Here is a 26,141-nt window from a genome sequence, read left to right on the forward strand (position 1 = left end):
CTGGTCAGCTCAACTCGATGCGTTCATCAAGCCCCAATTGCAGCGACCAGAAGCTTGCAATGGCTCATATTTCGTCATTTTGTTGAAGGGTATTCGGGTAAATGATTGCTTGCGTGTCCGCACGAGGCTGATTCGGGAAAAAAAACTCCTTCTCCTGGAACGCATTTGAACAAACATGACATACCTTGAAGCAGGGCCCGAATTTTGGGCGAGCCAGAGACCTGAGCACGGGCCAGCCAGCCAGCCACTGCCTGAAACTGCCGTCAAGCACCAGACCAGACGCTGCAATGACTTCAGACTGATGCTCACTCTCGAGTCTCCCTCCACCTGGGATCCTAATACTCGTACACAAAGGACCGCATCCTTCTCGCCCTCCGAGTGTGAAGGAGACAGAAAAAAAAAAGTTGCAGGAGGAAAGAAAGACACCCTAGATATTCGCTCGGACGAAATGGCAATCACAAGCGTCCAAGTTTTTTTCTTCTGTTCGCGCCTGGTGCCTCACCGACTTGAATCCAGCCATGCTCAAGTGCTTGCTTACCCACCTGGCGTCCACTCCTCTGTCCACTCCTCATGCAGCTTGACTTCCAGTGCACCAGACCAGACCAGACTGCACATGCACGCCAACTTGCCATGCGGCTGCACCAGCCAGTGCCGTCACCGCTTCCAGTCCACGTCAATGTCCCCAATCGCATCCCAATGGCCCAAGTTTCATCCAATGTTGGCATAACTCCTAACGATTCGACCTCCTCCTTGGGCTGTCATCATCGGCCCAAAGTCACGATAGGCTTCCAAAGAACCACGTCTCGAAAAGTCGACCCTTTGAACTAAAACTATTGTAGTCCGTAGAAACTAAGTGCATTCCTGCCTAATGGAACCTTGAAGCTGTCTGACTGTCCTTGTCTCTACGACTCCGCATTTCCGGCATGAGCAATCAAGATCCGCCATCACAGGCGAAACACATCCGTGCATGAAGAATCCGTCTACCCATGCGAGCCTTTCATATTTGGAATTTTCTTTTCTTTTTCCCATGCGTCCCTAAGATACTGCTGTCTCATTGTAAACGGCAGGTCATGCATCGCGTGGAACACTGTATCCATCTCGGGATCCAGGCGCAACATCACAGGGACTAGTCTCCAAGAAACATGTCAATTGCCAGGCTTGCCATCATTCCATCTTGTATGGGGCCGAGCACCTTACAAGTAGAAGCTCGTCAATTTCCAATCCTCCAGCTACTGTAGACTTGCACGAAAAGGTAACCCTGGTCCAGTGCTGCATGCATACGGTGGGTTGGGGTGGGACTTGAGCATCACTTCAATGTTTGACTGACCATTTCTACTTGTACACATAGCTCTTCGCAACTGCTTGACACCTTGCGAGGAGCTTGGGTATTTGCGCATTACTATTCAAAGCACATATATTCGTACACGCTATGTACCTACACCAACATATTAGGATATTGAGTGACCAAAAAACTCCCATGCGTAGCAACCAGTCCTCCCGCTTAAAACCATCTCACGAGGGGTATATGAGAATTGCACAACAGCAGCACCACCACCAGTTAACACAAGACAAGGCAAGACCAGGAAACACAAGTAAACACCACAGGCAAACATGCTACACCTCGAAGAAATAATCGTCATCTAGTCCCGCTCGACTGGGCACCACTCCCGCCCCCGGAGGCGGTCCTTCAAACGCCGAGTCCATCCGCACATTGAGCAGACGGATCTTCAGGCCATAGTCGCTCACCAAGTTGATCAACTTGCTCGTTTCCGCCGTAATGGGCGCCTGGTTAAGAAGCATCAGCAGGCCATCGAGCCATTCAGACGCCAGGCTGTGGCTGGTTGGCCACAATGTCAGCATTGGATATTCCTCCGTCTCGCCCAGCTTGTTGATCTCAGCTGCGTAAATGGTAATCTTGGTGGTCGTCTTGGAATGGCCACCGGCCAAGTTCTGCACCGTGGAGCCACTGCCGTTGCTCCTGCTGTCGTCTGCTGCTGACACGTTGGAGCCCACGGAGCTGACGGTGCCCAAGTCGACCTTGTTGGTCAGCACGTCCAGGCCTGGATCTTGGGCCATTTGTTCCTCAAAGTCTGCGTAATGCAGATAGCGGCGGTTGTGTGATAGCTTGGCGAAGCGCCATGGAGTGGCGACGTGCTTTGTGATGGCCTCGGGGTCGTGGTGGTCCTTCTTGTGCGACGCTGGCTTGCAGAACCACGAGCCTTGCAGCAGACACCGCACCCTCTGTTCCTTAACGAATTGTAAAGCCTCTTGCTTCAACGTCTCGCGTACTTGGTACAAGTGTTGACCCCAGGTGTCATCAAAGGACAGCTCCAACAGCTCCATCTGCAGCTCACGGAGCTGGGTGATATCGTACTCCAGTATGTCTTCCTCTGCCTCCAGGATATCCTTTGTCCGCGACGCTCGACCAACGACCTGCTCAATGAGGATGCGGACGAGCTCGGCTACCTTCTCAAAGTCTTCTAACTCAGCACCAGTGGCCTTCCATATGCGAAAGAAGCCCAGTAATCCTGCCGTGTGCAGTCGAGACCACTGCAGCAGCAGAGGTCGGAATAACCTGTCGTGGTCCTTAACCTCCAGTCCCTGATATCCCTTGGAATCCTCAAACTCGACCCTATCGACGTCAAAGTGTTCGTACAAAATCATGGTCACTGCCAAACTGGCCCTTGCGATGGGGCATCTTTCTTGAACCGGCCTTGTGGCTTGTTCAAGCAGCAGCTTTTGAAACCCATCTTCATGCTTCCTCACATAGTCTGTGAGGTCCATGACACCCAAGTACCCCGTCGTATCAAATTCATGCGCAGGACTCTCCGTTTCAAAACCAAGCCTCCTCCATTTCTCAGGGTTGTGCTTCCGACTGTCCTTCCTGCTCCCTTCCGAAGTGTCGTCCTTTGAATGGTGATGATGATGTCCATTGACAAGTCGATCCGGAGCACTGGCTAAATGTAGTCCTTTCAACGCCCGTCTATGCTCTGGTCGTTCCAAGTCGACTCTCACCTCTCGCCACTTTCGTAACAGCACTTTGGTAAGCGATTGGAATTCCAGCACCGGATGCGCCAAATCCTGTATCGACGAGCTCAGCATGAGCTGATAAACGGCCTTTATTAGACCCAGGTCCTGCAGGCGCTTCACCAGTTTCGCCCAATCTTCGCCGCCGCTGCCTGTGCTGCTGCCATTGGAGTAGACGGAACTATTAGAAATTGAGTCACGGATAAGCGCGTTTATCAGCATGAGAGCGTTGGCGCACAGCGCATGATCGGCGCTATGTAATTGCTGGATGACCAGCTCGAAGAACTGAGGGTACACGGCCACAGCAGGCTTGAGGGCTCTGAAGCCGAAGGAACCTGGTGTAGGTGCAATTGGGCTGGCTGGCTGGCTCGACTGGGAATGGCTTACGAGAGCGACGAGAATCGACATGGCTCCGCGGAGGATATTAACCAAGGGATTGATGACGATGAGCTCCACGATGCGTTCCACAAAGGCACTTGCAGACGGGCCCTCAAAGATATCCCAACCCATGTCGACTTCGAGAAGGCGCGTCAGACTCTGCAGCGAATAGGCCAATGTGTTGCCGCCGGAACCCATGATGAGACCGCGCAAAACGACAAGGCCGCCGGAGGATATGAATACGTCGGCAAAGGAAGGGTCGTTGATGGAGGTTTGGAGCTTGAAGACGGCCATTTTGCGCGCGGCATCCTCGTCGCTTGACAACCGCGCCAGAAGCGCAGGTATGTCAGCTTGGTCCATGGTAGGCGAAATGGGCGCCAGCTTGCCGGTTGTTTTATTTTATTTTTTGTGTGGTTTCGTTTCGGTCGTGATTCGAGGGTGGTGATGATGCCGCTGCTTGGAGTTGGTGTCAGGCAGGCTTGTCGGCTAGTTGTAATTTAGATGGTGTATTATCGTGTCAAGTTGGTATTCTGCGCCAGAGCATTGTTCAGGATGTGATACCGCAGGCCGCGCTGTAACGTCCCGAATAAGTCGAATCGCCCTTTTCTTGGTGGCGACGCTGTCGGCTATTGATAGTTCTTGTCGTGTGCAATCATGCAAGAAACCGACTTGACGTTTCGCAGTACTTGGCCAGACCAGACTAACTAAGGGGAAGTAGTCAATTGACATGGACCACTGCCAGACAGCACAGGATCCAGAGGAGGTCCCGCCGCGCTCAGATGGCGGCTGTTGCGAAATGATGTCCACTGGTGGGTGCAGCCGCACGGGGATCCTTGCCAGGGACCGACCAGACCAGGCATGACCAGACATGACAATGATACGTACCCCGTGTCAGTGATCAACATGTGGCTGCTTCAGTCAATGCCGACGCGAACTGGTTCATGTGGGTGTGCAGAGGGTTTTTGTGTAGTGGCTTTTTGAGATGGAATTCCTATATAATTGACTGTGTGACTGTTGAAAGTGGTGAGCCATTGAATACCTACCTAGGTAGCTACCTAGGTAGGTATGGAGGTCGCATCTTTCCAGGGACCAGATCACTTGAGACCATCCATTCCTGCCAACTTGGACTGAATGCACCTGCCATTGTATGGGCCACTAATTGACAAACTTAAACAAGATGCGCCAAGGCTCAAAACAACTTTCAACACTAATAGACCAATTAATACATCTCGCATAAAGTTGCGTCCAAAGCCTCTTCAAGTCCAAGACCTACTACTGCGATCAGCATCAATTGAGTCGCACATTACCTCTCAATAAACTCACACAACTTCCATGCATCAACTCCTGCACACCCGCAGTCAAGTCCATGCCTCATCTCTACCTACCAAATTCAAGCACCAACATCCAAAATAACACAAGAACTCCCGACAAACATACCGCAAGTATTATCATAGTATCTTTGTTCAGAAGATGCAGGCTCGACCCCTGTTCCGGTCATCTCTTTGTCGACTTACCTGTGATGTGTGGTAGGATAAAGGTATATAAGGCAGTATAGCACCATCCCTAATGACTGGGTAGTTCAATGGTAGAACGTCTGGCTACACAGCATCATTACAGTATTCTTAGTAGTCAGAAGATGCAGGTTCGAGTCCTGTTCCGGTCAATATTATCTTTTTGTCGATTTGCATGTGATGTCTGTTCAATAGGATGAAGGTTTATAATGCAGTTTAGTACCATCCCTAATGACTGGGTAGCTCAATGGTAGAGCGTCTGGCTACACAGCATCATTACAGTATTCTTAGTAGTCAGAAGATGCAGGTTCGATCCCTGTCCCGGTTATCATTATCTTTTTGTCGATGCATCGCCTTTTTTTGCCATTCTTGAAGCTACATATGTAATTCTCAACATCACCACCACTCATGCAACCCACACACTATACCAACACCTCATCAACCAACCACTGACACTGCACCGCCACAGAACCATCCAGATCCCACTCCCCATCCCCTTACAAATCAGCCACGCACGTGACTCAGCCTCCGTGGCGCAAGGCTACATCCCAACCTTCACCTTCACATCCAACACCAACCCATCTATCCCAAATCACCACCCAAAACCCATACCCATCCCCAAACCCGTCAAAATGGCCAATTTCCTCGCCTCAATCTTCGGCACGGAGCTCGACAAAGTCAACTGCTCCTTCTACTTCGTACGTCCCTTCACCTTCCCTTTCCCCATCAGCACGAAGAGCTAACAAGCCCCAAGAAAATCGGCGCCTGCCGCCACGGCGACCGCTGCTCCCGCAAACACGTCAAACCATCCTACTCACAAACGATCCTCATGCCAAACCTCTACCAAAACCCGGCGTACGACCCCAAAAACCGCATGAACCCTTCGCAGCTGCAGAACCACTTTGACGCCTTTTACGAAGATATCTGGTGTGAGCTATGCAAGTACGGCGAGCTGGAGGAACTAGTTGTCTGCGATAATAACAATGATCGTACGTATTACTCCACACGAAGGACTGAAAGCTTAAAAGATGAATGCTAATGGAAATGTAGATCTCATTGGCAATGTATACGCGCGGTTCAAGTACGAAGAATCCGCGCAAAAGGCGTGCGACGAACTAAACTCGAGGTGGTACGCTGGCCGCCCCATCTACTGCGAACTGAGTCCCGTTACCGACTTCCGCGAGGCGTGCTGTCGTTTGAATTCGGGGGAGGGCTGTGTCCGCGGCGGGTTCTGCAACTTTATTCATCGGAAGAATCCGAGCGAGGAGCTGGATCGGGATTTGACTCTCAGCACCAAGAAGTGGTTGAAGTTGAGGGGGAGGGATGAGCGGAGCATGAGCAGGTCGCCTACGCCCGAGGCGTCTAAGAGACGGTAGAAGTTGGTTGAGTGCGGAAGACCTATCTTTTGTATTGGGTGAAATTGAACGGGCTGAGAGGGAAAGTGTTAATTCATGCTTCACCAACGACGGGCACTGTATCACATGCAATGGCGTTAAAAAGGACGGGTATATATTCCAGGGTTCTTTATCTCAATTGATATCACGCTGACGATTTCTTGTTATGTACCTCCATATGATGAATCCAATCGGAAGTTTCCTGACGAGGCAAAATCTACCCATTTCCCCCGTCGTGCCGGTGTTGAAGCCCTTTGTATGTTTTGTTCCATCGCAGCATTTCATCCTTGCGTCTCCTGTGCTCATCGTAGCTGCGCTCCATAATCATGCTGCCGCCCTTGTATCGTCATGTAAGGCCTGTTTAATGACCCTCCCGTTGGCGTTCCCTTATGTACCCGGAATTCAAACCCCTCTGATTTTATATATAGACCAAGTACCAACTACGCCGTAATCCATGTATTTTAAATAACCGCGGTATTAACCAAGAAGTAGTATGAGCGTCTCTAAGGCTTCCCCTCTGTAGCTGGTAAATCTTTCTTCATATCGTCGGCAAAGTCGAGTAAGGGTCCTTCCGCCGGCTTTCCTGTTGAGTTGAGCATGGTCTCAATTTCAGTCGGCGTCTTTGCTGCTGGAGTCTGTGTAGTCTGTGCTGGCGTCTGTGCTGGCGCTTCATCACCACCAACGTCGATGAGGTCACCCTCTGAGTCGGGCTTCTCTGCTTGGCCATTGGCCTCCTTTCGAGGTGGGATCGCAAGGTCACCGTCCAGCTTTTGTCCGTCTACCACGGGGTATATCGACAATACCTGCTTTGTTTGCTCTTCAGGTGATGCGGTAGGGTCTCTGTTTGGCGATGGTTAGTGCTACAGCCACAATACATTGCGTCAAGTCGTCACGTACACTGGGGTGTGGATAATCCATTCGAGGTCATCTCCAACACCATCGCCACTCTTGACCCGTCGAAATAGACGCGGGTGCCAGTCGACGCCATCCTGCGCCCTAGCAGCGGCCTCCTGTCGCTGTCTGTCTTCGATCTTGGTCTTTTCATCGGTGGCTGCTTCGTGGTTTGTTTCCTTGACAGCCTTTGCAGTTGAAGCCCACAGCCTCTGTGATTCCCGTTCTTCCTGTTCTGCTAGTGGTCGGACCTTGGGTGAGCTCGGCTTCGACTTGATGGCGTTGAAGAACATGTCCTTTTGTCCAGTCTATTGACCATGTCAGTAAGGGTTGAGGCGTCCCGGGTTGTACTTTCGTCGACACTTACATGCACATCTTTGATGAACATTTCATTGCTCCAGAGGCCTGACAGCTCATAGAGCACCTCGCCCGTGCTTTCCTTTTTGATAGCTCCCCCTATGGCGTTGTAGGTGCCACTAACCCACCCTTTGGTTTTGAATTCAATGTCTGCCGTCAAATCCAGCTCGGGACATCGTACAACGCTGTGGTCGCCAAGCTCATACTTCATTTTTCCAACGATAATGCCGCGAGCATACATGTTCGGTTGAGTCAGGATGCTACAAGATCTTGTCAGCGACCTCAAATTCAACATTTGAGCCTCGGTACCCACTCACTATTGCTCCCCAACCGTCTTGTCTTTTCCTCTGTTCAAGAAGCTCAGATAAGCGATCCCTTCCATAAGACTAGCAGCGGAGTTGCCAAGGAATCTGCTTCTTGGTTTCAGTGTACCGTCGATGCGAATGTGGTAGTCCGGGGCCATGTAGAAGTAGCTTGATTTCGGGGGATGATGCGAAGTTTGCTCAGAAATGTAATATGCCCGCTTGCCGTTCTCGAGATCCCAGTAACAAGTAAATATTTCGCCCAAAACCGGGTTAAGCGGCTTCTTGACTCCTCTGCCCATACTGTTAGTGACGCCATTTCTTCAACGATGAACGCGGCGGGGTCGCGGGGTAACTGACGGGGGCCGGATATGCCATCCACTGAGATAAAACTTGACTACTGAAACGAATCGCTCGACAGGGTCGTCTATAGTAGGTATTTGAAGAAGCATTTCGGGGTGGCACATGAAGCTACGCAGTCTGGTTAGCAGGAAGGAGAGAGATCATGACATAGGTCCGGCTGGTTCGTCGGTGCCGGGACTGGGATTGTTTGGCATACTTAGTTATTCTTTCCAGCATACTTCGAGGCTCGAGGATAAAGGTAGGTAGAACGACTCGACTGAGATCGGCGCCTGGTCGCAGTTGCGAAATGATGTGGTATAGAACTACATTCCAGCTTGGTTAGCTAGAGAATTGTCGCGATAGCGGTCTGATCGCAATGGGCCACGACGAGTCGCACATCGACTGCCATCGCTACATTCGCAGACTGCAGCATCGGTGGATGACTTACCATTACCCTGATCGGGCTCCACGACCTGGGTATCTTCGTCATTGTCGCCGACTCTCGCCTCATCGGCAGAAGAGTGGCCACTGCCTTCAGGTTGAGCAAACCAGTTAGACAACATGGCGGTCTTGTAGAGGAGGAAGAAAATAATGACAATAAAGAACGAAGAAGCAGCGGCCAAGGAGCAAAAACGTGTATGGCAGGGCAGTAATGTAAAAAGTTGTGTGCGCCTAGGCAGGTAGCTGAGGGGTGTTGTCGGTGGATGATGATGGTCGATGTGATGACTGGTTGAGGGTGGAGTGATTGACGCTGGCCCGTCGCAAATGATTGAAGACTGGGAAATGCGCTGGAGAGATGGAAGCTTGACAGCTTAAGAGGCGCGCCAACAAGCCAAGTTTAGAGATTAACTCTTGGAGCTTGGGGCTTTCAAGACAACACAGAATCAAAAGCTACTTTCAAGGTGTGGGAATGGCTGCAGGGAATGACGTGTGAAACAATGATAGCAGAGACTCTTGCAGGTCAACCATTGACTTTGAGACAAGTTGAAGCAGGACAAGGAATGGGACCAGAAAAGACGTAAAGTCTGGTGTAACAACAAACCAACGGAAACGACACAGGGCTGTGGTGCTGGAACTGGAAAACGAAACTATGGACTCACTGGCGGCAGTCGAGGCGCGACGTCGGCCTGGCACTGAAACCAGGCCACCCAACCCACTCAAGACCATGACGACAGAAGACGACCTGTTGGACCAGACACTGCTTGTGCTGTCTGTGTGTTGTGTCCAGAGTCAAGACTCCAGGGCGGGCGCTTGTGGAGTGGCGTGGAGCTTGAGCCGCGTACGGAGCGAAAAAAAGCTTGTATTGGAGCTGTGTGCCAGCTCCCGCAGCTCCCGGAAAGGTCAGCAAAGTCCCCTTTGGATCACAGATGAGCAATCCCAGGCAGACGTTTGTTTCCTTCGTATGGAATGTTGTCTTTTGTGTGAAATATCCCGTCTTTTCTCGTCGAAGAAGAGTGATGTAAAATTCGTGATGCGTCAAGTAAAATGCTATAGTTGCTGAAACGCTGCCAACAAAGATGTAGCTTGGTGCTAAAGGCGATCCAAGGACCAAAGGGCAGGCGCACAGTTGGTGTACCAAGATTGTTGAGGCGAGGGTGGCAAAGAACCAAGTTCGAGCAGAGACGTCACCATCTGCTTTGTGAAATAGGTCTCGTGTCCTTCCCCAGAAATTATGAATCCCTCGCACTTGTCTTTCTCCCGCTGTTCCGAAGACCAGTAAAAGTAGTCAACTGTTACTGTGCAGTGTCCGCGATGTTGCCCAAAGGTCGAGTGTGGCTGATGCGTGGGCCAAGAGGCACGTTGTCTCGACGCTGGAGGTGCTTATTCCGGGCTTCCCCAGTAATGAATGTCGCCTTCGCCACGTGTGAAGCTGGCTTATATGTCTTGTTGAAACGTTGGCCGGGTACAGGCAAAACACGAAACAGAGTGCGTGAGTAGCTGAAGTTTTGCGTTGCGTCACTGAGCAAGTCGGATTCGTGAAGATGGCGTGTGCTTGTCAGTGTGTCTCTGTGTAAACAAATGATGGCAAAGTGACCAGACAAGACGGACAAGAACGACGCCTGGTTCAGAGACAGTCAACTCAATACTCAAAATCGGGTATGTGTAATTGGAAAGGAAAAGCAAAAGAAGAGAGGAGAAGAATGAAAATCAGGAACAAGGAAGGCCGGCAGAAGGGAAAAGTGTACAAAGATGGAAGTCATGGTTGGAGCAAGCAGGCAGGGTTTAGCGCCAACATTGAACAGGACCTTTACCTTGCTTGACTTCCAGTGCTTGACCCTTGGGCATGCGGCCAGGCGCCGATATAATACCTAGGTACTTGACTTGACCCAAACAGGCTACCTAAATGTGCCCAAGTTGAAGGTGTTTGCATCTACGATTACGTAGAAAATAGTACGACGCTGCTACCTTTACGATGCTAATGACGAGTACATCAATGCTGTTCGGATGCAAACTATGGACGTTCTTGTCTGCATCCAAGCAAGCAAGGCGGCAACTTTTCAGAATCCGCCACCAACACCCACGACAATATACTTAGTGCTCTCTTATTCGTAAGTTGTCTGGCTGCCTTCCACAAAGCTGAGAATGGCGCCCAAAACGAAGCTGAAGAAATAATGGAGTCAAGTTGATGAAGGGGAGGACATGCGTCCACCTGGACACCTTGAACCACAGCAACAGCCTTGGTCCATCAGTCAACAGGCCAAGTCACAGGCACAACCTCTCCAGATGGAATCCATGGTAGTAAACTAACTATGTACCAGCATGTTTGCACAACCCCAACTATGATGTGCAAAGGACCTGCCTCTCAGAGGGATCAAGTAGTCAAGATATGGTTCATCATCCCCGCATCCATCTCTGCATCCCTGGGCCGGAGGAAACGCACCAGGCATGTATGGCGTACTCGGGGAGGAGATGATGTCGTCGTGTCCCAGGGCATGAGTGGCAGGCTCCCCCATGCCGCTCTACCGGAGCCCGGAAGGTATCACAGGCTTCGACAGTGGCTGCATGGTGATCTTGCGTTGGACGGGATTTGACGGGAAAGGGTCTGATCTGGCTAGAACAGCTAACACCAAGACGGTTCAGGATGCGAGAGGCATGGAGAGAAGTTGCACATGTCTTGTGCTCGGGAGTGGTGAATCAGAAAGCAATGCACCAGACGTATTTGGTATGGCGACTGAGGGGTAAGCAATGTTGACTGTCAATAGCTCTGACGAGCCCTTCATTATGTGTGCCCTATTGACGTCTGGCAAAATCGAGCACCAGACAACCAGACTTTGTTAGCTCAGACCAGTTGACGCCTTGCGGCCGGGCCCTGAACGGCTAATGGTGGGGGCGGGGGTTGTCCGAGGAGACACCAGACAGCATGGACATTGATGACACTGGGAGCACCACAGAAGATGTCTGGTCTGGTGTCTGCTGCTTGCAGGGGGCTTGCAGTGAACAGACCGCCGTTGACAACTGGAGGGGGCATTCCGGACAGGGGCCAAGCTGCAAGTTCAAGATGAGGGGTCAGCCACCAGCCCAAGTCTGGTTGGTCTGATCAATCTTCATGTTGCCCAAGCTGTGGGCAAGCTGTGACGTCGACCAGCGACCCAAACACTCAAGCTCACCAGACTCCATCAGTTCAATGTTATTAATTAGTGCGCAGGCAATCGTCGGCTTGTCCAGTCTGAGGCTGCTTTGGTTTTTCACCGGCCTGCCATTGACCCTGCCTTCATGCTTCACGCCTTCAAATGTCTGGTTCCATTCCCATGCACACCACCCATCAAATGGCATTCGTCCCAACATCCAGTTCATTTATTTCCCACACAAAATTACCTTGGCCATGTTCTTGGCAATGCACAATTCATCAACTGTCAAAATAACCTTTCACTGGTAAACACCAGGCTATAGTACCTAGGTACTTGAGCACCAATCTCCTTCCATGCTGCGAAACCCCCCAACAGCTGCATCCTGCACCCTCCCAGCAGCAGAATGTTCACATACTTGAGATGTCTTCCACGCCGCAGGAAGCAATGGAACTCCATGAATATCCCGCAGGGAACAACTAACTGTGCTTCCAACGCTCTCCCGACGAATAAAATCGCCGGGACCCTTGCAGCTATCACGACCCCGACCTAAATTTGTTGAGAAAGATTGTTCTGCTGACCAGAACCAGACCAAGACCCATCCGACCATCGTCATGCTTCCGGTGTAAGACACTAGGTATATCAAGCCACGGCGATTCTCCCCGTCAAGGCTCATCTTGTCCGCCAGTCATTAAAACTCCCACATGGCCGTGTGTGTCGTACTGAGACACCATCTAAGACACAAAAAGCACATCATGGCTAGCTACATCTTGGGAGAATCCTCGACCTTCCGAGGACGCCGACTTGCTGGGACAAGCCGTCAAGGACTGTGCCTTTCTTGTGTCGCGTGTGCACCAGCCGTCTCTGGCACTCATTCCGGAAGTTGCATGCGGCCTTTATGCACGTCGAGATTAACCCCAGCCAGAAAATTACTGATCCCCCCTGTCGTGCCCGAGGATAATGTCGTGCAAGGTGAAGCTGTGCAGCATCCAAAGGCCCTTGCTATTGGCTACAATCGTCGTGAAGAGAAAAAAAAAAATTGTGTATATTGAATAACGGTATGTAATGGTTTGTCGATATTCAAATGCTCCGCTTCAACGCCTTTGCTGGCCCCATTGTCTCGAATACGAGCAATCAGGTGGGCCAATGCTGATTTGTTCCCAGAACTTACTTGTCCGTCATTTTGGCTAATAAACACAAGGTATTGATGCCAGAGTCTTCTCACTGTCTCCCCACGGTGTTTCAGTTGTTAATCACACCTACTGCAATGTGTCTGCATAGGCGATGCAAATTTATGCCTCTCTCTAGTTGATCCTCTTTAGTTGAATCATGGTTTCTCGCTCCCCGACAAGGCTGGCTAATTTCGACAAAGATGTACACATTCCCCTCACCTCAACCGGGATGAGATTCTTGACGAGCCTTTCGTAGGTGCAGGAAGACATTTACAAAGTAGATCTCGATCTGAATGGGAGTGAGTGTTAGCTTGGCACGTAAAGTTCACAGGGCACACATTCAAAGGTCTGCACATACCTGTTTCCGTTTCGAACATGATCGAGATGTCATCATGTTCGCCGGGTAGATCTGGTAGATCGAGGCATACAAAGGCCATGTCATCGTAATCTGCATCCTTATCCGCTGGTAGGCGCGGCAGGGGGAACTTTGCATCAACAAACTTCACCCCGGCTTTACTTCCCCTTTGGAATGTTTCGTATACGTCTGTGCCCTTCAGTACAAAGTTCATGCAGTGGCCGTACTGAAAGTCTTCAAAGAAAGCCAACAGTTGAAGCTGTTTATCTTCTAGTTTAACCACTTGAATTCTCGTATAGCCTGCCTCCCACTTCTTGTGAATAGGAACGACCATGCGCCTTCTCGAAATGGCAAAGGTCACTGCCAGGGCATCAAATATAACTTCAAACCCGGTCAGTGCGGTTTGGAAATCGTGCAGGTCCTTCAAATTGTTGAACTCGTATGAGCGAATAGTTTGGTTTGCCTTTAGAAGTTGCAATGCGTCTGCCAAGTTTGCGGGCAGCTCCTTTGGCACTTGCGCCTCTGATACCGCCATGGTAATGTCCTGCTGTGGTTGTCGGAGAACACGCAGTATTTTTGCATTCGATACCTCAAGCCGCATTCGCAACTCGCCTGGAGCCACATTTACCCTGTCCGCAACCGTGCCATTCTGATACTCCAGGACAACCTTGAGCTTGTCTGCCAGAACTGTCGGCGGCAGGTCTCTATCAGAGCTGAACTCGTCATTGATGATTCTGGCTGCTTTCCAAGGAATACGACTAAATGGAGCTATACCAGTGGGTTCACGGAGGCTTTGCGCCACCATGAAGCTCTTGAGAGGAGACTCAGAAAACACTCTCTCGTCATGATTCAGCGCAGTTCCGGTCAGGAGGGAGTGAAACTTGAGTCTTTCCTTCTCGTCGCTAAAGACTAAATTCATTCGTCCCTTTTGCCGCCCATTAACAAATTTGACTGATAATGCTGGAGCTTCACCCTCAGCCCGGAAGAACCCAAATTGTACTGGCAAAGGCGGCGGAAAGCTGTGCTGCACACCGCTTAATGTTCTCGTTCGAGGTCCTGTTACCACTGCAATGCGGAAACCACAATGCCAACTGCGCGGCCCTGCAGGCCCGTTCTCTTTGTAGATCTTCTCGAACAAGGCCACGTCGCACTGGCTCACGGCTTCCTTTGGGAACAGGCGCGACTGCGGGTCTGCATCCATATATTGGAAAGACCGCAGATTGTTTCGAAACACCACGAGCTCGTCACTTCGAGGGTGCAAAGTGGCCTGCACTTTGGAGCCAAAGTCGTACATGTTCCAAAGCATCCTGTAGTCGTTTTGATTCAATTGTGCAACCAACAAAAATCCTCGGGGCAGTCGAACTTCTACCGCACAGGTGTTATTTTGCCATCGAAGGTCCTCCCAGACTGGGCCAGCATTCTTGTTGTCCTGAATGGCCAGTTGCACACACCCGTTTTGACTAGCAATGACAAACACTAGCCCCGTGCTCTTCTGAGGTCGGACCATGGAGAGGATACATGGCAAGAAAAGTCGTTGGGATTCTCGTCCCTGTTCCATCAAAAACACATCTGCCATAACGCGGCCATAGCTGAAGTTTTCTGAAGTGTCGCCCAGAGGGAACGCATCCAGAAGTTGTAGGGTAGACATTGGGTGCTGCATTGCTGTCAATCCAGATGCCCAATTGCCAGAAAGCAGAGCATTTAGATCTTGGCTGAGTGCAGGATACTCGAGCCATATTGACTTATCAATTGTCTGAGGCAAAAAGGGCTCCTCTGGTGGGAGGAAACCATTGCGCTTCATGGACTGAGAAAGCTTCCTCAGGGCCGAGACAAGGGTTTGTGATGCTCCGGCAACTTCTGCATCCGGAGGAAGCCTTTGTCCAGCCGTGATCTCTGGTATAGCTTCCTGACAAAGCCAATATCCCTTGGCCAAGTTTGAGTAGGCTTGCTGCCGGTCAAGCTCATTTTGCATTTGCGACTTAGGGGTAGTTGGACGGTCCCGGACAGCTGCTTCTAGCCCCATTCTGCCCTTCAAAAACCACCAGAGAGCCGCACGCGCGCAGTCTTTAGGCGCGCATGTGGATAATGGCCGTATTGTTTCGGCGTGTAACCTAAAGAGTTCAAAAAGGTGCTTTGTACCCATGACAAAGGCGGCCAATGCATCTTCTCCTGCTTGGTCTACGGCGTCGTTAAGTCTAATGGACGCTGATCTCGCAGCCATTGATGGTGGCGGCCCGGGAGGTGGTCCATGATGTGATGCCGTGCTGGGTTGGCGTATGGGGAGGCTTGTTTGGGATGGGTTTGACCCTGGGTATGCGCTGGAGGTATTAGACGTTATAGAACCCGCCGGACTGTAATTCATGGCCGGCTGCTTTATTTGTATTTCGGGTGATGATGGATACTGGCGTGAAGAATCAGGGGAGTCATCCGCATATGTGGCAGGAGGCCGAGCCCCCTCTTCCCAATCACGCTGGCTGGCAGAACTCGCTGTCCTAGCAGCGAGAGCAAAGGCTTTGCCCTCCGCCTCGCGCATTTGCGCCTGATGTATTTCAATAAAGGATCTTCTCTGGTCATCGCGCCTCCCGGACGTCTCAAGGTATCTAGCCGAGGCAGCTCGTCCAGGGACCAAGGTATTAGCATTACCACTCCTGGGGTTAGTGGCACTTGGTGGCATGAGTGACGACGCACTTCGCTCCTCCGTCTCCGGCTCATAAATAGAGGAGTACCCCGTTTGGGTTCGTGAGAGAGGCTTGGGCCGGAAATCTTCATCCACGCCATCAGGGCCTCCGGGAGGTCCCAGTGGCACAGGCGGTCCTGGAGGTCCTCCCACGGGAGCTGCTGAATTGAGTCTCGGTGATCGATGGACTGGCGGCGGCGGCGGTCTTGCCCTCCTATTCCTCCCAATCTCAATGGTTGGAATCTCGGACTCATCACCACCCTCACCGATTATGTCTGGATATGAGTCGGCAAAGCGCACGATCAAACCCTTCTTGTTTGGTCGAGGACTTATTCTTGGCGATTTCGATTCCATTCTGCCCGGGGCCATGGGCCGATTCTGCTGGGCTTGTTGGTTCACGGCCAAGGCTTGTGGATAGCGTGATATAGTTGTATCGAGCTTGGCAAGCTTGGGCAGGGAGGACGGCGGCGGTGGAGGAGGCGCGTGTGTGACTTCGAGCTTGTCCGCTGAGCTGTGTAGGAAGGCATCTAACGTGGCGGCAGAACTCTCCTGCGATTTCTTTTCCTTGCCAAACAGCTTCCCCATGATGCGTCCCCTCCTAGACGAGCGCCCCTCGTCGACGAAAGGCGGCTCGTTTTCCATGGTGTAGGTGTTGTCGTTGCGGAGGTCGCATTGACGTCTGGCGGACGGTGGGAAGGTCGTGGTGGTTGGAGGACCGGTTCGTCCACCAGAGTCCTGTTGCCTCCAAAGGTGACCGGAGGGGCTAATAAGCCCTCTGCGCCTTTTGTATCTGATTCAAGAAAGGTCTGAGAGAAGCAGTAAGAAGAACAAAAGTAAAGAGCAGGCGGGTGTCGGTGTTAATAAAGGAGCACGAGGGGTGCTGATGTTGAAACTGACGATAGCTGGGTAACTAGGTCGTCTTTGTCCATAGCATGTGGGGGAGTGCTCGAGGCCAGTCTGTGTCTGGTGTGTGTGACCACGGAGCCCTGCGGGGAGAGAGAGACTTGACCAGAATGGAGCTTGAGGCTTGCGGGTTCGGTGCTGACGCTGGAGCAGCCAGTTGTTGGTGAAAATCAAATGCTTAAAAGTCCCGTAGCGAAACTGGGGGCCAACAGTGTGGCAAAGCCAGGGTCCAGTCCTCCTTGGCGGAAAACCCACCCAAAATAGACGAATACAATTGTTCGTGGTAGACACAGTGTGGTGATGCAGAGATCTGGAGTCAGGCGATGTTTGGAATGGTGGAAAGACTTGACCAGGTTTGAGCGGCGGTTTGAACAGAGAACGGAAACAGAAAACGAAAACAGACACAGAATCGAACAGACGGCGGGCTGGCGGGACGAAATGTCGTCAGCTACTGTCGGGATACTAAGACAGGATGACTCCAGGGCAAAAGAAAGCAAGGGGCTCAGGGAATTGCAGCTGATGAGAATGGGCAGATCGTCACAAATGCCAGAGGATTGGCGATGGTTGTCTGTGTGATGAAGGACGAGGTGCGGGACCCTGTTGCAAGCTTCCTTTGCTAGTTCCAAGATTCCACGTCCCAAAGGGGTCGCAGATGTACCACGTCGGCAAGTTTTGTACGAGCCTGTACATGGTTTCAGAGCAAATCGTCTCGGGCCCCCTGAGACGCTCCACTGCGACATGCGGGCCCTGAGTGGCGCCAAAGTCCCAGGTGCCATCACAAATTGGGGCAGAGCAAACGTGGGGCACCACTGCCGTCATAATTGTTCTTCGTATCTAATCCCAGTTGAGGATTCATTCAATGCTCGGGACATGGACATGGAGTCTGGTCTGGTCTGGTCTGGTCCGGTGTGGTCAACTGGTGTTGGCCCAACATTTGCATCTGATGTTGGGCAGTGCGCCATGAGGGAGGCGTTCCACATGTAGTTCAAAGAGGCAGGGCAGACCATTGACAGAAAATATTGAATCATGTTTGAGCCTCCCAGCTCGGTTGTTTGTTGGAAATTCAACCAAAGAATTTGTGGCTTATGTCAATCGAAAGAAGGATTATTTCCAGTCGGCCGGCAAACGGCTGCATGTGGTGAGCCAAAACCCACGAGGAGGCGTCTGGTCCTTTTACTACTCACAACTCAGTAGTCATGTCTTGCCATAAAATGCAACCTTGTCCGAGCCACGTTGTTATACCAACACTCGTCAACATCGACCGCGCAACTGCATCTGTTAGCTCATAACCAAGTTTGTGGACGGTGTAGCAATTGGACATGCGCATGCGGCCTCCTGGCCTTACGCTGGCCGAGAGTAGCGTCTATGCCATTGATGTTCAATATTCAATGTCAAGTCAAGGTCTGGTCTGGTCTGGTTCCTTTGGCTCAAAGGACTGCACTAATCCCAGTACGTCGACAGGCGCTTCGGCCGATCTATTTTAGGCCTCGGCCCGCCAGACTTGGCCTAGATGCCCCCAAGCGCCGTCTGCCATTAGGCCCAGTCTCGTGCGCTGCCCCTGAAACCGGAGTTCAACAACCACAACTGTTTAATCTTGCTGCGATTTGCCTTCAAGCTGTCAAATGCACTGTGCAAAGGCGCAGCAGGTCCCGTATGTCCAAGTGGAACATGCCTGCAATTTGGCTGCTCTGCTTCTAATCTGAGAAGACAACCATGAACATATCAGCGTAGGCGCGTATGAAGCTTCATGGGTCCTGGAGAAATGTGTTTTAAGCGCCTCAACGGCGGCTGTGCCTTCATCAATACGAAATAAACCATGTGTTCTAATGCTTGTAGGCGCGACACCCTAGCGGTCCCTCTCCCAAGCAGGTCTCCAAGTCAGCCTTGCATCATGAAGCGATCTCGTATTTACTTCCTGGATCAACAATCTTCTCGTAACTGTCCATCAACCAGCCCTTCAATTACCGCTGTGTCAGCGGCGCATAGCTCTCAGCATGGTATAGAATTTTAGCAGACATCTTCTCCTCGCAGGCAAGGGCCCTTTACATGTACAACATTATTAGGTATTACTATGAACAGACACATACCATCGAGGTCGAATTCATCATCCTGAGAACGACTGAATGGCAATATTGAAATGTTTGACTTTGGCTCGGCACGTTGCCCCCACTATTGTCGCCGTGAAATGCCCCGGACACCGGCGAAATGCCACCCCACATCCAATGAAAAATGTTTATCGATAGGAACCCCTGCTTATCAACCACTTCACCATCCTGATTCCTCTGATTCACTTTTGACACATTTCCGCGATGCGACAGTCCACCTGTTGTTGACTACAGCCAACACGAGACATGTAGGGTTGCCTCTTTGTGGTATGCGTTCTACTTTATTGAGGAGAGCCATGGCTACAGAAGTCAAGCGAGTTCCCATTCCCCGCCGGGGCGTCGACTATCGTGGCAAGATTGTGCTTGCACCCATGGTGCGCTCCGGCGAGTTGCCGTCCAGATTACTTGCACTTCACTATGGCGCAGATCTCGTCTGGGGTAAGCATCCAGTATTCCGAGAAATTTTGATGTTTTCGTGAGACGAAGCCACTAACAACTGTGTTGCAGGCCCCGAGACCATTGACCGAGCCATGATTGGAACGACTCGACGCTTCGATGAAGACACTCGCACTGTCGAATGGACCCGGATATCTTCTCAAGGCCACAAAGAGCCACCTCCAGATGCCAAAGAAAGCGTAATCTACAAAGTATTCCCGGAGAAGGAAGACGGCAAGCTCATATTCCAAATCGGCACCTCCGACCCCGACCGCGCAGTCGAAGCAGCCCGCCTCGTGGCCGCCGACGTCGCCGGCATCGATGTCAATGCCGGCTGCCCCAAACCCTTCAGCACCAGCGGCGGTATGGGCGCAGCCCTCTTACGGACGCCAGACAAACTGGTTGCGATTCTCGAGGCCCTAGTGAAGAACATCACTCCCGAATTTGAAATCGGCATCAGTGTCAAGATTCGCATCTTGGAAACCCCAGCTGAGACGGAAGCCCTCGTGAGAAGACTTGTCGCCACTGGCATCACAGGCCTAACGGTCCATTGTCGTACCACGCCCATGAGGCCTAGAGAGCGTGCGATCCGCGGACAGCTACGCATGATTGCAGACATTTGCCACGAAGCCGGCGTTGCGTGCCTTATGAATGGCGATGTCGAAAGCCGCGACCACGGCATCAAGTTGGCAGAGGAGTATGGTGCCGACGGAGCCATGATTGCGGTTGCTGCTGAAAAGAATTCCAGCTGCTTCCAGAGCGAAGCCGACGGTGGTCTACTGCGTTGGGAGCCCGTCGTAGAGCAGTACGTCAAGTACTCTATGGAAATTAACAACCGGTTCAGCAATACAAAGTATCTCCTGGCTCAAATGGTTCCTGGAAAGGCAAAGTTTTATCAGTCTATTCAGCAGTCCAAGTGCTACACGGATATTTGTAAGACTCTGGGGCTCGAACATCTCCTCGAGCTGGCCCAGGATTGCGATGCAAAGAGGGGATTGGACAAGCCGAAGGAGAAACTGTCCAAGAAGGCCAGGAATAATGCCAGTGCTTTGGCTGCCGGCGGAAAGATGGCTGAAGCGACGGCCAAGAATCAGCATCGGAAATCGCTTTCGGAACGAAATGTCGGGTCCAAGGCTAATCCTGAACTGGCCGCAGTTGCAACAGCAGTCTGAAATTCTGTGGCAAGGCGGAGATCATTGTGCTACGGGTTGTTGCACACCATTATTGGAGTTTGGGGCATTATTTTCAGAGCATGACGGGTGATTTGGTCTGCATTTTGAATAAAAGCGTATTCATTACAAAAGGGGGAGGGAGAATAAGACTCCTTTCGGATGGGAAACACCACTATAGATGTAGATTCAAGTAAATACACGACTCAATCGACTACGATCAGATAGACATGATGACCATGTATGGCAAGTGTATTGTTATGAACAAAAGGAAATAATTTTTTGCTCAAGTCATCCCTTCTCTATTTGATGGTACATTGGAAACTGCCCTTCAGCCAGCCCAGCTTTTATTTACCCATGTCTATTTTCCCTGCTTCACCCAGCCCTCTACAGTCTCCCTCGCATCCGTAACCTTGTCATCCACATACTGTACACCAATCCGACTATGCACCTTGGCAAAGCTAACGCCCTTCTTGAGGCCCTCCCTAATATTAACATGCGTTTCCGCTACAGCCGGGAACCGCTGCTCATACTTCCACGACAAATCAGAGATATTCCTCATGGTCACGGGCAAGACTGTCCATCCGGCACCAACACCAAACGCCAGAGGCACCGTGCTCCTCAGCAAGATGTTGCGGTTACGAGTGATGATGCTGCCGGCCATGGCGGCGACCAGCACGTAGATTGTGCCTGGCATAAGCTTCTCGCCAGACTCGCGGGACGGTGCGAGCGAGGCAATGGTGTTGGTGAAGGATTGCTCGAGGTTGAATGCAGAGTCCATCGTCTCGTTGACCTTGTTCTCGGTGCAGACGGCGAATCGATACAGAGCCATGCGTGCTTTGCCAATTTCGACGGCGATACGGTCCGTCGGTGAAGGGCCGCGGGCTTTTCTCTCCTTTTTGGGCTCTTCTTCAGTGGTGGAAGTGGCAGGAGGTTGTGCGGGTTGGAGAGCCTTCAAGGGACCAGTTGAGGCGGGTGCGTCATTTGCAGACACGGCATCGAAGTCATCGTAGATGGGTTTCTTCTGCATATAGGTCAGTCATTCGATTTTCTCCCTCCAGTCCCGTTGATTGATATGAGGGCGCCCTACGAACCTTGTCCACAGGTCCTTCGGCCAAAACGGTCGCGGGAGCGAGAGCCAGTCCGCCGAGCGCGATTGTGGCCAACGGCGCCAGGGAGCGCTGAAAATCAAGCATTAGTGATCTGTATAGTCGACTATTAGAGTTTAGAATCATGCTCACCCGTTGCAGCAGCACTCTTGCAGCCATTGTCTATTCAATTGGCGAACCGTCAAACGGTATTCGTGGTTGTCGTCAGATCCGGCTATGCTTTGTCGAGATGGTCTGCAGGTGGATCTGTTCCTGCTTCCTCCGAGAGCTGGCACGTGACTGGGCAGACGTCACTTTTTTCGCGGATAGTAGGCAGTCTATATGAAGAATCAAATCATCGGGCACGCTCAATTAAAACAAAATACGCTAAAGAAACATGCAACTGGAGGGACTTTACGTTATTAATTTCTAAAATATATCCAGTAGACTAGGATGTGTGGTTGGACGTTGAAATACTGGATATCTGTCACCAGCACACTACAAACTCAACCGATCCCATGCCAACTCTGTACATCGGATTGAATCATTCTACGCTGGGGACATCGATAGTAACACTCGCTTCAGTTCTTCATGCTTTAAGCAAATTTTGTCCCAAAGAGCAACCCGAGGAATTTCTCTTCGCGCATAATCCTTGACTGGGAAATCCTGATAGGTTCTCTACCATTGGCTCCCCCCGGTCATGGTTAGGAATAATATGCCTCAGCCGGAGTAGCCACGCTAGGAAAAGGTGCAATTTTTTGTGCCGTTGTACAAGGCTCTGCAGCAATGCGCATTCTTGGGGGCTTGGCGCCGCGGAGAATGATGCCAATGGTGAATGGCCAGTGGTCGGTTGTGGTCGGTGGCCGGTTGGTAGTGGATTGTCTCACGCACTTGGATTTCCCAAAGCGTCGCTGCTGAGAGCGATCGCGGTTAAGCGGAAGGAGCAATGGAGCACTCGACTTGACTTGACGGGGTGCGGAACACGAAACTCCAGTCCGGGGCAGGAATAGTAGAATTGGTCCTTCCCCAAGAGATCCCTCTTCACAAGCGTTTGGATGATATTGCAACAGCAGAACAGCACAGTCATGCATCTTTGACGTCGTCACAACATTGACCCATCCCGACTCAAAGCTTGTGATTCCACGTTGCAAAGCGAAATCGCCGCTGTCAAGTCCCAACCGGGCCGGCTGCCCACGGACGGCGCCGCCCCGGCTCGGGCGCAACATTGAACAAGGAAATCTTGAAATTAGGGGCATCGCCAGCGAGCCAAAGTGGGGCTCGGTGGCACCTAAAATGCGCCCCAGTCCACTACGTCAACGCCAGTTGCCCCCCAGCGTCCCTCTAATGCTGCCCAGAGCCGCCGGTGCCAGCGCTGTGCGTCAATGTTTGCACCCATTAACCGAAAGTTGAAGACCAGGGGGGCGTCATCGCCGCAAAACTCCGTTGTTTGCCAACCAGACACATCCGGCTACCCCCAGACGGCAATCTTCGATTCGTTTTCCTTTTCTCATTCACTACTCTGCTCGTCGAATTACACGCGCCTTTTTTACTCCTCACCCCTCCATTTGTTTTTATGTACATACTTGAATCAGTTTGAACTCCGTCTCGCATGCCTCCCGTTCGAATTTACTAACGACCCTCCCTCGCCACCACCGGTCACCCAACATGCTCAATTCCAGTGGTCAACGCCTCTGGATCTGCACCAGATGTGTTCGTCGCGTGACACGGCCAAAGACGACGCCGACTGCTATACTTCAACAGCGGCGATGGGAGACGACAGCCGCCGCAGAGGCTACACCCTTCTTCAACCCAGCCGACCATCATGTTAGCTCCCGACATGACGACACCGTCCTTCGCGATCTTTTCGATGCCCCATCTGGTGGTCTGTCGTTCCCGAGTTTCAGCCTCAAGAAGAGCCGCGGCCTCTTTAAGAATCGGTACCTAACGAGCCCCGATGGGTTCTTTGTGTTTGCGCAAAAGAATCTGGAAAAGGCCACACGGCTCGTGCAAAGAGTCCTCGATGCTTCGACAACCGAACAATATCAGGGCATCGTCAAGGACTTAGATCGGTTGAGTGATTTGCTTTGCCGAGTTCTCGACTTGTCCGACTTTGTACGCATGACACATCCCGATGCGCGGTTCCAACAGGCCGCCGCAGGTGCCTGGTCCATGGTATACCAGTACATGAACCAGTTAAATACCATGACAGGTCTGAATGATCAATTGGGCAAGGCTCTCTCGCGTCCGGAAGTCGTCTCCGCCTGGTCAGATGAGGAGAGGACGGTTGCCGAACTGCTGAAGCTGGACTTTATGAAGTCAGCCGTCAACTTGCCAAAAAAGGCCAGAGACCGATTTGTCGAACTCTCATCTCGCATCAGCGATGTTGGCTCTGCATTCGTGCAAGATATGGAGCCCAGAAATAAAGAAGTCACGCTTCCATCCCATAGATTTTATGGATTATATCCGGGATTAGCGGCCACCTTGAAGGTCCGATCCCAGATATCCATCTCGACAACCGGTTCTGAAGCGGCAGCTGCGCTCCAAAGTGTGTATGACGAGGAGACCCGCAAAGAGATTTATTTAGCACAACGGACCGCATCACACAGCACGATTGAGAACCTGGAGGCGATGCTCAAACTTCGCGCAGAGTTGGCGAAGCTTGCTGGGTTCGAAAGCCACGGACACATGGCTCTCAAAGACAGAATGATGGCCAAGACACCCGCATCAGTAATGAAGTTCCTCCTCGCGCTGCGAAATCACAATGCCCCCATCATTCAGCAGGAACTTGTTGAACTCACTGAAAAGAAACGTGAGCGCCTCGCTATGCCCGAGGTCGATCTGCAGGCCTGGGACAGAGACTTTTACATGGAGAAAATCCGGGCTGAGATGCGATCCCGCGTCCGTCACGAAGACCAGCTAACGGCATTCTTCTCCGTGGGTACCGTCATGCAGGGCCTCTCGCGGCTCTTTGACCGTTTATATGGCGTACGATTTGTCCCTCGAGAAGCCTTACCCGGAGAAGTCTGGCACCCAGACGTCAAACGTCTTGATGTAATGTCAGACGACGGGGAACAGCTCGCCGTCCTCTACTGCGACTTGTTCTATCGACCTCAAAAGTCGCCCAACCCAGCACACTTCACTGTCCGATGCTCCCGCGAGATACTCGCCGACGAGCTCAACGAGGCGACAGAGGACATGGTCTCCGCCACGCCCATCTTCGATTCCCCTGAGTCTGCGGCCAACGACGGCATGGAAACATCCCAGCGCAACGGAAAAGTCAAACAACTACCCACTATTGCCTTAGTCTGTGACTTCCCCAAGAGCGACTCAGCCCGCGAGCCGGCTTTCCTATCGTATTACTCTGTCGAAACGCTCTTCCACGAAATGGGCCACGCCATCCACTCCATCCTCGCACGAACGTCCTTTCAAAACGTCTCGGGAACCCGTTGCGCCACCGACTTTGCCGAGCTACCATCCACCCTCATGGAGCACTTTGCCGCCGATCCCACGGTCCTCTCCCTGTTCGCGCGCCACTGGAAAACAGATCGCCCCCTGCCGTACGACCTAGTAAAAGAACGCATCACCTTCTCCAAGCGCTTCGAAGGAATAGACACAGACAACCAGATCCTTCTCGCAATGGTCGACCAGGCCTACCACTCACCACAGGTAGCCAATCTCTCGTTCGACTCAACCCGCGTCTTCCACGAAATCCAGCACCAGTTTGCCTACGGACCCAAAGATCCACCCGAGACATGCTGGCAGGGCTTCTTCGGACACTTGCACTCCTACGGAAGCACATACTACAGCTATCTCTTTGATCGCGTTCTCGCCGAACGCGTATGGCGGGTCGTTTTCAAAGGCGGGGAAAACCAAGCCGCCATTAGCAGGGAAAACGGAGAGCGCGTGAAGCAGAATCTGTTGAAATGGGGCGGCGGCCGCGATCCATGGAGGTGTCTTTCAGATACGCTGCAGGACGAGAGACTTGCGGCAGGCGACGAGGAGTCCATGGCTTTGGTGGGCAGCTGGGGCATAAAGGATGATCATCAAAGAGCATAGATTACCATTGTTTCAATCGCTGTTCAAGGTTTTATGAATTGACAGAAATAGGAGATGTGAAATACGAGATAAAGGTAGTGGTTTTCAACACAGAATTGTAGAATAGAGACTGGGGGTAGGGCATCATCACAAGAGGAGGCATAATGGAACTGATTCGACCCTGGAAGCAAACATACAGGAACAAACATACATGGCACGATGCATATACAATTGGCCAGTCAAGCATAGGCATACATACACTCAAGACGGACAGAACATGAACAATATGAATATTTCATTTGTGCCGTCACATACCAAGCACAACTTGATGACTGCTGCGTTCCAAACCAAATCATATTCTCATGAGCATGTGCAAGTGCCCGTACTATCTTACACAAGGGTATAGTTCTCCGTCATCAAAGACATCCATCCAC

General features: G+C 51.6%; 8 protein-coding genes and 2 non-coding genes across 10 annotated transcripts; 5 read left to right on the forward strand and 5 right to left on the reverse strand.

Moving 5' to 3' along the window:
* Nucleotides 1–1,614: 1,614 nt before the first annotated feature.
* On the reverse strand, nucleotides 1,615–3,765 carry VFPPC_02982 (ELMO/CED-12 family protein; the record flags this gene model as incomplete). The annotated part of the gene is made up of 1 exon (XM_018282545.1): nucleotides 1,615–3,765. The coding sequence occupies one exon, from the start codon at nucleotides 3,763–3,765 to the stop codon at nucleotides 1,615–1,617; it is 2,151 nt and encodes a 716-aa protein (XP_018147063.1).
* A 1,208-nt stretch (nucleotides 3,766–4,973) lies between these two features.
* VFPPC_17254 lies at nucleotides 4,974–5,068 on the forward strand. The gene has a single exon. It is a non-coding gene; the product is annotated as a tRNA-Cys (tRNA).
* An 81-nt stretch (nucleotides 5,069–5,149) lies between these two features.
* Nucleotides 5,150–5,244, forward strand: VFPPC_17255. The gene has a single exon. It is a non-coding gene; the product is annotated as a tRNA-Cys (tRNA).
* A 304-nt stretch (nucleotides 5,245–5,548) lies between these two features.
* Nucleotides 5,549–6,292, forward strand: VFPPC_15589 (zinc finger domain-containing protein; the record flags this gene model as incomplete). Its single annotated transcript, XM_018293342.1, has 3 exons — nucleotides 5,549–5,614; nucleotides 5,671–5,905; nucleotides 5,967–6,292. The coding sequence occupies 3 exons, from the start codon at nucleotides 5,549–5,551 to the stop codon at nucleotides 6,290–6,292; spliced, it is 627 nt and encodes a 208-aa protein (XP_018147064.1).
* Nucleotides 6,293–6,813: 521 nt separating this feature from the next.
* On the reverse strand, nucleotides 6,814–8,765 carry VFPPC_02983 (oxysterol binding protein (Osh7); the record flags this gene model as incomplete). The annotated part of the gene is made up of 7 exons (XM_018282546.1): nucleotides 6,814–7,150; nucleotides 7,208–7,509; nucleotides 7,569–7,818; nucleotides 7,876–8,154; nucleotides 8,221–8,331; nucleotides 8,420–8,525; nucleotides 8,651–8,765. The coding sequence occupies 7 exons, from the start codon at nucleotides 8,763–8,765 to the stop codon at nucleotides 6,814–6,816; spliced, it is 1,500 nt and encodes a 499-aa protein (XP_018147065.1).
* Nucleotides 8,766–10,654: 1,889 nt separating this feature from the next.
* Nucleotides 10,655–11,156, reverse strand: VFPPC_17551 (hypothetical protein; the record flags this gene model as incomplete). Its single annotated transcript, XM_022429250.1, has 2 exons — nucleotides 10,655–10,879; nucleotides 10,992–11,156. 2 exons carry the CDS (start codon nucleotides 11,154–11,156, stop codon nucleotides 10,655–10,657), a joined length of 390 nt encoding a protein of 129 aa, XP_022285723.1.
* A 1,999-nt stretch (nucleotides 11,157–13,155) lies between these two features.
* Nucleotides 13,156–16,614, reverse strand: VFPPC_15590 (hypothetical protein; the record flags this gene model as incomplete). The annotated part of the gene is made up of 2 exons (XM_018293343.1): nucleotides 13,156–13,229; nucleotides 13,299–16,614. 2 exons carry the CDS (start codon nucleotides 16,612–16,614, stop codon nucleotides 13,156–13,158), a joined length of 3,390 nt encoding a protein of 1,129 aa, XP_018147067.1.
* A 2,662-nt stretch (nucleotides 16,615–19,276) lies between these two features.
* VFPPC_17550 (tRNA dihydrouridine synthase) lies at nucleotides 19,277–20,587 on the forward strand (the record flags this gene model as incomplete). The annotated part of the gene is made up of 2 exons (XM_022429249.1): nucleotides 19,277–19,418; nucleotides 19,488–20,587. 2 exons carry the CDS (start codon nucleotides 19,277–19,279, stop codon nucleotides 20,585–20,587), a joined length of 1,242 nt encoding a protein of 413 aa, XP_022285724.1.
* A 358-nt stretch (nucleotides 20,588–20,945) lies between these two features.
* VFPPC_12624 (mitochondrial protein) lies at nucleotides 20,946–21,852 on the reverse strand (the record flags this gene model as incomplete). The annotated part of the gene is made up of 3 exons (XM_018290425.1): nucleotides 20,946–21,608; nucleotides 21,679–21,765; nucleotides 21,826–21,852. 3 exons carry the CDS (start codon nucleotides 21,850–21,852, stop codon nucleotides 20,946–20,948), a joined length of 777 nt encoding a protein of 258 aa, XP_018147068.1.
* Nucleotides 21,853–23,337: 1,485 nt separating this feature from the next.
* On the forward strand, nucleotides 23,338–25,728 carry VFPPC_02985 (mitochondrial intermediate peptidase; the record flags this gene model as incomplete). Its single annotated transcript, XM_022428302.1, has 1 exon — nucleotides 23,338–25,728. The coding sequence occupies one exon, from the start codon at nucleotides 23,338–23,340 to the stop codon at nucleotides 25,726–25,728; it is 2,391 nt and encodes a 796-aa protein (XP_022284581.1).
* Nucleotides 25,729–26,141: the final 413 nt, after the last annotated feature.

The sequence above is a fragment of the Pochonia chlamydosporia genome, chromosome 2 (genome assembly GCF_001653235.2).
Source record: "Pochonia chlamydosporia 170 chromosome 2, whole genome shotgun sequence".
NCBI lineage: Eukaryota > Fungi > Ascomycota > Sordariomycetes > Hypocreales > Clavicipitaceae > Pochonia > Pochonia chlamydosporia.